A 12334-nucleotide genomic window follows, 5' to 3' on the forward strand; every position below is an offset into this window, starting at 1 on the left:
TAGCTAAAAACAAACAAACAAACAAAGCCCAAAACAGACAACACCAAATACTGGCAAAGATGCAGAGTAACTAGAACTCTCATACATTGCTCAGAGAAGTGTAAAATGGTAAAAGCATTTTGAAAATTACTCGGCAATTTCTTATAAAGTTAAATATATACCTACCCTATGAACCAACATTTCCACTCCTAGGTATTTACCCAAGAGAAATGAAAATATATATCCTTAGAAAATCTTACATAGAATGTTTATATTACCTTTATTCATAATAGCTCAAAGAAAAACTCACATATCCATCAAGAGGAAAACAAACATATAAATTGTATATTCATACAATGGAATACTACTCTGCAATAAAAAAGAATGAACTACTGATATATGCAACAGCATGGATACATCCTGAAACCATTATTTTGAGTGAAAGTAGCTGGACACAGAGAATGTATTACATGGTTTTATGTTATGTATATGTTTGTAGTATGTTCAATAACAGATCAAATTAATCTATGGTGACAAATATCAGAAGAGTGTTTGCCTATGGCAAACAGGTTCACTGGAAGAGGCATGAGAGAATTTTCTGGGGTGATGGAAATTTTGGTTACACACGTATATACATTTGTCAAAACTCAGAATTGTATACTTGTGCAATTCACTGTATGTAAGTTTTAGTTCAATTAAAAAACTATAAGAGGGAACAAAAATATAAACAACAACAACTAAATGAAAAATATAGAAGAGGAGACAGCCATGAGTTGATAATAGTTAAAGTTTAGGTGTTGGGTATATGGGGGCTCATTATTCTGTTCTGTCTACTTTTGACTGTGTTTAAAATTTTCCATAATAAAAAGTTTTTAAAAAAGAAACTAGAATAATAATGTATTGTATATTTAAAATTTGCTGAGAGTACATTTCAAGTGTTCTTACCACACACACACACACAAAAAGGTAACTATGGGAGGTGATGAATAAGTTAATTAGTTTGATTGTGGTAATTATTTCAAAATGTATACATATATCAAAACAGCACATTGTACACCTTAAATATATACGATTTGTATTTGTAAAAAATAAAATCAAAAATAATTTTTTAAACATCACAATAAAAAAATAATAACTAGTCAAAATATTCATTTAACCTTTTCCTTACGGTATTTTGACACAAACCCACAATGCTCATTGCCAAATAAAACACAAAGTTATTGAAAAAAAAAGGGAACTGGGACTGCTCAGAAAAATAGTGCTTCAAAGTTCCAAAGTTCTTACACCATAGACTGTGACTTCAATAACTTTAGCCAGGAAGATTTTTTGAGTGATAATTATTTATTTATCTTGGAACCAAGTTAAACCTATACTATTAAATTAGCCTTATCCTTCAGGCTGGGGTCTCTGGATCAAGTCAGGAAGATTTTTGAAGCAGGTGTATCAAGCACCTTTCTTCAGTCCATGGTGCATGATGTCTGTCAAAGCTTGTCAGAGCTCCACAGGCACCACTCAGACCTACCACCTCAGTGTTCTCTGGCCAATGCTCCACTGCCAGTATCTATATCCCTGTTGCTGAGGCCATTTCTGAAACCACAGAAGGCTGCTGCTCTGTTCACCTGTGTACATGTGCAGCATGCCAGAAGTACCAGAGAATTTATACCCACCCTCCCACCCAAGGAACTCTGAATCAATAATTTTTGGGAGTTGATGTTTAAATGCTTAAGTCTCTCATCACTTGAGTGGGATGATTATGAAGGATGTGTTTTATATAGGATTAAGCTCTAGTTGCCATTGTGGTGGCTGGTGTAGTTCAGAGCATGTCACCCCAAAATATGTCCCCCTGGCATATTGATTATTTTGAGTTAAAGGCACTGAAAAATGGGAGATGCAAGCAGGGCACTCTGACCTTCCTTTTACTTCCTGAAAGCAGGAGATAAAACCTCCACATGAAAGGTACCCTCCTTGTACCAGGAGGGAGATATTCTTAGCACCAGAGATAGGGAGTCGAGGCTGAGGGAAATCTGTACAAACAAACCCTTGTTAAACTAACCTTTATCTCCTTGGTCACTTTCCCACAATTAACTGCCCTAACCCAAACCCTTTTGTCTTGTCATGTTTTCACAGTTTACTACTCTTTGTCCAACCTAGTATATAAGCATTCGTCTCTAACTCTTTGGGTCTTCAGTTTCCTTGTGAAGCCTCCCATGTACATGTAAAAATTACTAAGAAAACAACCTACCAACCTGGAGAAAGTATTTGCAAATCATATATCTGATGAGGGATTAATTTCCAAAATATATAAAGAACTCATACAACTCAACAACAAAAAAATGAACATTCAGATCAAAAAATGGGCAGAGGATATGAACAGACATTTTTCCAAAGAAGATATACAGATGGCCAACAGGCACATGAAAAGACGTTCAATATTACTAATTATTCGGGAAATGTAAATCAAAACTATAATGAGACATCACCTCACACCCATCAGAATGGCTATTAAAAAGACAAGAAATAACAAGTGTTGGAGAAGATGTGGAGAAAAGGGAAGCCTCATACACTGCTGGTGGAAGTGCAAACTGGTGCAGCTACTATGCAAAACAGTATGGAGATTCCTCAAAAAATTAAAAATAGAAATACTGTACAATCTAGCTGTCCCACTACTGAGTACTTATCCAAAGAACAAGAAATCAACAATTCAAAGAGATTTATACATCTGTATGTTCATCACAGCAATTATTCACAACAGCCAAGACGTGGAAGGAACCCAGGTGCCCGTCAACAGATGAACGGATAAAGAAGAGGTGGTGTATATATATACAATGGACTACTACTCAGCCATAAACAAAGATAAAATTGTGCCATTTGCGACAACATGGATGGACCTTAAGGGTATTATGCTAAGCAAAATAAGCCAGACAGAGAAAGACAAACACCGTATAATTTCATTCATATGTGGAAGATAAACGTACACATGGATAAGGAGAACAGATTAGTGGTTACCAGAGGGGAAGCGGGTGGGAGGAGGGCAAAAAGGGTAAACGGGCACATATGTACAGTGATGGATGAAAACCAGACTGTCAGTGGTGAACATAATGCAGTCTACATAGAAAGTGAAATAAGATAATGTACACCTGAAATTTACACTATGTTATAAGCCAATATGATGTCAACAAAAAAAAATAAGTAAAATTTTTACACTTTCCTTCTGTTAATCTGTCTTTTGTCAGTTTAAGTCTGAGGCCTAGCTGGAGACTTAAGAGGCCAGAGGAGAAATTTTACCTCCCCTAGTGTACTAGACTTAATAACATATGCTTTATAGGCTGTCTCCACATTCCTATATCCTATCACCACTCCACACCAATGTTCTCTGTACCTCCCGAAAACCTACTTGCACTCAGGGAGAAAAACGAAAGGGCATCTAATAGAAAGGATGCAAAGTGTACTGTAAAAAGGAAAAAACCAAGTGACAGAATGAACCACTTCATAGATCATGCTACTGCTAACCCTGGACTTTCTACTGTTAATAAGAGCTTTTGGGATCAGCCCCAGTAGCCTAGTGGTTAATTTCAGTGCACCCCACTTCAGAGGCCTGGGTTTGCTTCCCAGGCGCAGACCTACACCACTCGTTTGTCAGTGGCCATGCTGTGGTGGCAGTTCACATACAAAAAGAAGATTGGCAGTGGATGTTAGCACAGGGCGAATCTTCCTTAGTGAAAAAAAAAAGAGCTTTTGCAATTTTAAAGCATAACAGTTAAGTAAATAGGAGAGTTCAAGATACAGTTAATCCTACACCCTAGTAAGGTTGTTTTAAGCCTTTGGGGCAGCTATGCTACATGGAGCTCTTTTGGCTACAATTCATAGAAGCCAACTAGGGCTAGGTGAAGCACAAAGCCTGTGGGCCTTAAGCACAGAACCAGTGATTGTGATATTAAGGAAAACTTGGAAAGTCTCTGCCTTCATCTTCTCTCTGTGTGTCTGCTTCATCCTTCTCTCTCTTTCTGTTTCCCAGTCCACATGGCTACTACCAGCACCTCACAAGATTACACAGTATTGTACAGTAGCCCAGAGAGAAAGAGACTGACATTCTTTTTCTGCCTCTCCTACTCTCTTTCCTTCTCCCCCACCAGCCTCTTCCAAAATTTCCAGGAAAAGAACTGGTCCTTCTTGGGTCAGGAACCTACACCAGGACCCATCAATCATGGAGAGAAAGCAAGGTCACATGGTAGAAGAATGGCAGTACTCTGTAATCCAATAGAATAAGAGAAAGGGATATTCCCAGAAAATGGATACTGGCAAACAGCCCAATAGAATCCACCATATGAGACATGGATCTGCTTGAGAAACTGATGCAAACATTGGACCTTCTTCACAGCAATATGTATGTACGCACAAACATCAAACTGTGCATAAAATTTGAGAGTGTTCATGAAAACCCTGTAATCCATCCTTAGGTTCTAATTTAAAAACTCTCTATATCCATCTAGATTTTTCAAATGTTTCAAATTTTTCAAATATTGATATAAAATTTTTCAAACTTTAAATATTGAATATGAACTTACCCTTAAATGTTTTTCAATCACAACAAATATATACAGCAAAATGTTAAGTCTTTTGAGGGACTATAACATGTAAGAAGTCTACATATAATAGCAGAGGCTAGGTAGGAAGGGTTATCATTCAGATATCAACTAGTGTCTATGGCCATCACATGGAAACAATATGGCAGTCCCTCACAACTTTTTTTACTACAGTTAGAATACTTTTCCATCCTATATCCCCAAACATGATCAAATATTTGGGGGATGTGTACCTAGCCACTCATCCATTAAAATTGTAACATTTGAAATTACCTGATAAAAAGATAAATAAAGTAGATCAAATAATTAGTAAGATCTAGTCCCTGCTATTCATGATGGCCTAGCAAGAAAAAAATCTCTATATGGCTCAATCAAAAGTTTCTATTCAAAATATATAGCTATTACCATATACAATTTTACTCAAAACAATCAAAACAAAACACAGACAATAGAAATAAGATAGAGAAATTAAATCAGAAGTAAATGCCTCAAATCTATTATGCAACAGGTGAGATATAAATAAAAAATTATATGAAAGTAGTCACGAAAAAACCTATATCCTTCACTGGTTGTTAGGAAGCGGTCAATGATATTAGAAGTACATTCTTAACATCTGAGAGTATATAAAACAAGGAAATGGCCACAACCTACCACAAAATGTTCTTATATCACAGGAAAAGATAGAATAATAGAATACAAAGAACAATGGTTTAACAGAGAATTGTATTTCTTATATGTTCTTTAAACGTATATAAAAAGGGGCTTACAAATACAATATTATATCCACGTATTTTGATTCTACAATATATCTTGTATAAGTTTCATATATGAAAATATTATGAAAACTTAAAGTATTACCTTTAGTGACACATTTTCTAGGCAATCTCCAAAAGAGAATGTAATTTCCTGAGTATCTGAATATATAAACTTGATGAACACTAGGATGATGAAACACCACTGAACCTAATTACACACAATAAACTCTAAAGGAAAGATCATATTCATATACCATATTGAAAATTTTTGTATTAACTATAGTTGGAAAAAATAAGAGACTCATTATATTAGGTTAAAAAATTATTTTTTAAGCAGAGTCACTGCTATACTAGTACCATCTTAATAAACAATATTGAACCTACTTATTAAGGCCAGCACATAAAGTCTAAAAATTAATCAGTCACTATGTTTTCATTTAGAAATTTCTGTACTTGAAAAACTTTGGAGAAAGTATTTTTTAAATTACAGAGACCTTTTCATTCATGGATTTAACATGAATAGTTTTAACATTCTCATGTGACCCTGAAGTTCCACGACAGGTAGTAATTTGTAATTTTGGTTGAGTCACACATTTCACTTGGATACACTAACAGACTGGTTGGTGTTCCTGACAGGGTTACTAAAAATAATCCCAGCCAATATGATAACTGTATTTTTCTCTGCTCATTCTTGCACACAGAGTAACTTTCATGTAATACCTGAAGCACAAGTTTTTTATTTTTTTAACCAGACTTCACCTTTTTCTTTATATGGGAAATGACACATGACAGTGGAATTTGCAAATGTGTGGATTCACAAAGGAAGGTCTCTGGATGCCCCTCGTGAGAAAGTCAAAGAGTTTAATGGTAGCTCAGGAGAATGCAGGATTTTGGTACTGAATATAGGTAAATCATAATCTAAGAGGATGTTCAGTAGGCAGAAATGACAATTCTAGGATTCAAACTTAAATTCTGCTACTAAATTCTAGTATTATTTCTTATTAAATCAAAGTTAACATACATCAATTACCTCACCAGATAATGAGAGAAAACACTGCATAGCTGCCTTTTGGATTCTAAAATGATTACATTATGCAAAGTTCATCTAAATTTTCTTACGTGAAATTCAGAACTGAAGTAGTTTTTTGTAGAAATATTTCACCAGGGCAGTGATTTGAAGGGGCAGTGATTTGAAGGGGCACTGATTGCCATGCACAATTGTAACTGTAATTCAAAAACATAAATGCCACCTTCTTATGTTTGCATCAAGGAAAAGACTCTTAGCCACATTTCACCCACATTCCTTAGTTTCATGTTCAAACAAATGGACATCAAATACTTACAAATATATCCAAAGCCCAATGCCTAGACACACAGAGAGAAATATGAATAAAAACAGATTTGTAATAGGCAAGAAACTATTATGTGCTACAGACTATGATTACCTGGAGGTAGGAATTGCAGTTGGTTATTAGCTAATCGAAGATGACGTAAAGCTCTCAGACGACCAATTTCTGGGCAAACAATTTCTAAGGCATTGTCACTAAGATCCAAACACTGGAGTTTTACAAGGGACCCAATGGCTTCAAAGAGAAAAGAAGGGTAAAGGCAAAATGAATTTGGCCCAAGTGTTATGTCAATGTTTAATGTAAATACTCCAAGTTAAAATATTTTAATACTTAATATCCCCATCTCATTTGATCACAAAATAGTAAAAACTTAGATCAAACTAAATTATATGGAAGCGATAAGACTTCTACCTCGATATAAAATACATAACTTTAAAAATAGCACAAATAAAAACGTTAAAACAATGTAAAAAATTGCTTGAATAACTCATGGAATGATATATAAGATCTTTTTTATCTACCAAAATTCTTAACTGGATTTATTAAATTTAGAATTCATCATTTTATTATTACCTAACAACAATTTATCTAATAATAATTTACCTAACCACTATAATTATTTTAGAATTATTATTTATTTAATCATAATTTTTAAGTGGACTTACTAAGACGAAAAAAAGCTTTGAAACTAATAAATAAAAGATACTTTATAATTAAAATTCACTAATACACCAACCAAAATAGGTTTAAAGAGACAATTTGTTCTACTATTATAAAGTAAAGCTTAAAGTATAGTATCTCCTAACTAAAAACTGGAAGTGCACTTACCTTCCGGAACCACAACTATGTTATTTGAGTGAAGGTACCTGGGAGAAAAGAAAAAAACCAGCTATTATCATTCAGTACTTTTGCTACATAATCATTCTGTAAAACGCTCACTTAGAAATTTATCAAATATAAAGGGACCAAAACCTTCTTTTACACCCTACTCTAAGTACATCCACACAAAATATATGGTCATCACAGATAACTAATAATACTTGGAGAATAATATTTTATGCTGGAATTGCAAATATTGAAACTATTTACTGATTTAGTTGCTATTTTAAAATAAAAGCATACACAATAGATAAATTATGAGGTTTTTTTCCAACCTCATAAAACAAATTATTAGTTTCTCTAGCTCATTTGTATTTTCAGGTTTTCAGAAAAACACCTATTGTGTAAAGAAAAATCAACACTTTATTGTGTAAAGGAAGTTATCTAAAAGATAACTTCACAAAATTATCAAATCAACAATATTTCCAGCCAGTATGCTTACAGAGAACGAAGAATGGAAAGATTGAATACTCATCATTTACAGTACCTGTAGAAATACTCAACTGTCAAGGTACAGAATTTATTTCACAGCAAAGGGAATTTCATAAACAAGAAATCAAATTCTTTCCTTAAAAAAAACACCGTATCCACTGACTAAGTCCAGGCAAGCCTAAGTAACACTTTTCCCAAAGAAGTGTCTTTAGCACACTCTAGTGGAGACTTTATGCAATCAGCAGCAGCCAACTATTCAGAACAAAACAATGGTGACCACTGGAGATCACATAGTAATAATTTAAAAGAATTAATTTATATCATTGATTTTGAACAAGAGAACTAGATTTTGATAAATTATTTTCAAACCTATCATTTCATTTATTATACCCCATAAATCAATCTTCATAAAGTATTTTTTGAATAGAATTTTGAGATTTTCTTCTACATTTTTAAGCCTAATATCAAATCTTAAAATGTCAATGACACTGAATAAGAAAGCTACAAAATTAATAAACTTAAGATTATTCTATGCTGCAGTAAATCAATTTTGTGTAGGTATTAACCTGCTGGGTCTAAGAGAATTTAAACAATTACACCATTCTATAATATATTTTATTCCTTGCTTTGTACATATGAAATGATTTCATGGCTTAAAATCAATATTCTTTAAACATTAACTTTAGGAAGGAATACCTAATTATTCTTTGTGCCAAAAGACTACACATAAATAAGTGTGCACACACAAACACATACATGCACATGCATTTGCATTTGTTACACAAAAGCCAGAGTGCCTAGACATCAAAATAAAGAGGTAACTGATTTTTCAGTTATCTGCAAAATATTTGCCTCAACTCAAGTTCTACCTACAAAAAAGGACCTTAAAATGACCAAATCAAAACATGAACTACATTACTCACTATTATGATTGAAAATTAAAAGTATGTTTTAACACATTAAATTTATCTACATTATAATGAAGATGCAGTATACAGTAGTACAGAATGTTCCCAATTCTGACTATCCACTAGAATCACCAGTGGTCTTCAAAATGTAGGTGCCCAAGACCATCCGGTATCATGTGAAACACCATCTCTATTCCTCAAGCTATTCTGCAACCAATGAAGAATCATCGCTGGAGGAGTGGATCAGAGAGCAGGCTCTGGAGCCAGACTGCCTACATCTTAATAGACCAGGGGAACATTACTAAAATTCTCACTTTCTTAAGCTACAAAAGCAGAGGATAACAGCACCACCAACAAAGGGATGTTGTCAGGATTAAATGAATCAATAAACGTAAATCTCTTAGAACAGTCGGAGTTCGATGAATGCTACTGTCACTGTTGTTATAATTATTAGTGTTATCATGAGTTGTTTGTAATCAAAGCCTTAGCAATTTTAAGTCACTTCTCTTTACTTACTTTTTGTAATTTCAGAACAGTTGAAATGTTGGTGTTTCAAAGTAACTAGTTTTCATCATGTTCTACTCAAATAATATAAGAACTCTCATTCATTGCTGGTGGGAATGTAAGACAGTACAGCCACTTTGGAAAGTTTGGTAGTTTTTTAATAAAATTAAATATAGACATTTACTTAATAGTGATATGCCAATGCCAGTTTAAGATGTTAACAACGGGAGAAACTGCGTGAGAGGTATACTGGAACTGTGTACTATCTTTACAACTTTTCTGTGAATATAAATTGTTCTAAAATAAAAAGGTTATTGAATATTTTTTAAAAATTAAAGGAATAGGACTTTTACTTCCAGACATGATAGAATAACAGGGACCAGATTTACCCAACTGCTATAAGCAACAAGAAAACCGGATATAATATATGAAACAATTATTTTCAGATATTGACAACAGGAAACTTGGACTATGTTCCCTGAAAGAGAAACAAGTGAGGTGAGACACACCATGTCCCTAGCTTTCTGCCTAGAGGCAAATTGTGGACAGTGGTACAGGAACAGGATCCCAAACAGAGTATGGAAGTCTCACTGAGTTATGGAGACACATCTCAGAGTTCAGGGAACCTGAGGCAGCTGAAAGTTGTAGGGTAGAGTTTTGGAGGAGAGAGTGCTGAAAAAAAAAAGAAAAAAAAAAACTTCAAATATTTAAGAGTAAGGGATTCTCTGACTCTTAGGTGAATTCTAAAATGACCCTAGGAAAAAAATAACTGAAAACCTATCAGCTGAATGGTCCCCAGAGCTCATACAGGGCTAGAAGGCATTCAAGTTCTGAGCAGCAAGGGTACCAAGTCCTTGTTGATCACCTGAAGCATTCAAATGAGATCCTAGAAAGGCTGTGCCTTGGTAATAGGGCTAAATTACCCCTAGAGTAGAGGTTACTTGAGACCTGTCCTAACAAGGCATAAAGACAAGCCTTGAAAGTATCAAACTAAACTGCAAATAACCGTATGCCAGAACAAAGCATAACAAAAAAGAAGACAACAAAGTCTAGGCATTCAACAATGTAAAATTTGTAAGGTCCAGTGTCTAATCAAAAGTGTTAGATATACCAAGAATCAAGAAATCGTGACCATTAACCAGGATAAAAACCAGTCAATACAAACAGACCCAGTATCACAGAGAGATGGAATGAGCAAACAAGGACTAAAACATCTATAAGACTATATTCAGGTATTTAAATGAAAATCTGAACATCGTGAGAGAAATGTTTAGGTATAAAGAAGAACCAAATGGAACTTCTAGAGATCAAAAAAACAATAAAGTGAAAACTTCACTGGGTGGGATTAACAGCACATTAGACACTGAAGCAGAAAATATTACTGACCCTGAGACAGAGAAAACAATTTGTCCAAAGTGAAGCACAGAGAAGAAAAAATGACTGAAAAGAATTGAACAGAGTGTCAGTGATTATGGGACATTATTAAACAGTCTAACAAACATGTAACAGTCCCAGAGGTGGGGGCCAGAGATAGAGGTACAGAAATATCTGAAGACATATTGTCAAAAAATTTCCATATTTGATGAAAACTTCAAAAACACAAACCCAAGAGGCTCAATGAATACCAAGGAAAAGGAAAAAGAAAACCATAAGGTACATCAAAATCAAATCCTGAAAACCATTGTAAAAAAACAGAAATTCTTCAAAGTAGCCCAAGAAGAAAAGACACGTTATATACAGAGGAACAAATATAAGAATGAGAGCAGACGTCTCTCTCCAGAAACGATGCAAGCCAGAAGACAAATCAACATCATGAAAATGCTAAAAGGAAAAAACAAAAAAAAAAAACAAAACAAAACTGGCAACCAAGAATTCTAATTCCAGAAGAGAAAAAAAAAAAAAAAATTAAAAACTCTGGAAACGAATGTAAAACAAAAAAGTATAAGACTTTTAGAGAAAAAAAAAAAAAAACAACAGAGAAAAGCTTCAGGGCCTAGGACTAGACAAAGAGTTCTTAGACTTGACAACTAAAAACAGGATACATAAAAGAATAATGTTGGAGGACTCACATTTCTCAATTTCAAAACTTACCACAAAGCTACAATAATCAAGTCTGTGTGGTACTGGCAAAAAGACAGACAAATAAATCAATGGAATAGAATTGAGAATGCAAAAATATGCCCATGTGTCTATGGTCAACTGATTTTTGACAAAGGTGCCAAGACAATTCAATGGGAAAGAGTAGCCCTTTCAATAAATAGTGCTGAGATAACTGGATATCCACATGCAAAAACAGAAGTTAGACCTTTACATCACATCATATGCAAAAATTAACTCCACTGGATCAAAGACCTAAATGTAAGAGCTAAAACTATACAGCTCAAATAAAAAAACAGAGGTAAATTTTCATGACATTGGATTAGAAACAGTTTCTTAGATATGATACCAAAACACAAGCAACCAAATAAAAAATTATCAAGAAAGTGAAAGATTAATCACATAATAGGAGAAAACATTTGCAAATCATACATCTGGTAAGGATCTAGTATCCCAAATATATAAAGCACACTTACAACTCAACAATAAAAAGATAAATATCATAAGTTTAAAATGGACAATGAATTTGAATAGACATTTCTAGAAAGAATGTATACAAATGGTCAATAAGCACATGAAAAGACATCATTAGTCATTAGAAAAATACAAATCAAAACTACAACGAGATACTAATTCACACCTACTAGAATGACTATAATCAAAAGGATGGAAAATAACAAGTGTTGATGAGGATGTAGAGAAATTAGAATCCTCACATATTGTTGGTGGAACTGAAAATGATGTAGCCTTTTTGGAAAACAATTTGGTAGCTCCTCAAAAGGTTAAACATAGAGTTACCATTGCAATTCCACTCGTAGGTACAAACCCCAGAGATTATATGTTCACAG

At 33.9% G+C, this 12334-nt stretch overlaps 1 protein-coding gene across 6 annotated transcripts in view; it reads right to left on the reverse strand.

The window, feature by feature from the left end:
- Positions 1-12334, reverse strand: part of LRRC28 (leucine rich repeat containing 28) — a 154304-nt gene that overhangs the window by 105027 nt on the left and 36943 nt on the right. For all 6 annotated transcript variants that reach the window (XM_087428874.1, XM_087428873.1, XM_087428871.1 and 3 more), the window contains 2 exons: positions 7495-7532; positions 6763-6900 (listed from right to left, as the gene is read on the reverse strand). In XM_087428874.1, coding sequence (XP_087285000.1) covers positions 6763-6900; positions 7495-7532 — 176 coding nt within the window. The remainder of the gene's footprint in view (positions 1-6762; positions 6901-7494; positions 7533-12334) is intronic.

The sequence above is a fragment of the Ceratotherium simum genome, chromosome 3 (genome assembly GCF_057802395.1).
Source record: "Ceratotherium simum simum isolate JZ-2026a chromosome 3, ASM5780239v1, whole genome shotgun sequence".
NCBI lineage: Eukaryota > Metazoa > Chordata > Mammalia > Perissodactyla > Rhinocerotidae > Ceratotherium > Ceratotherium simum.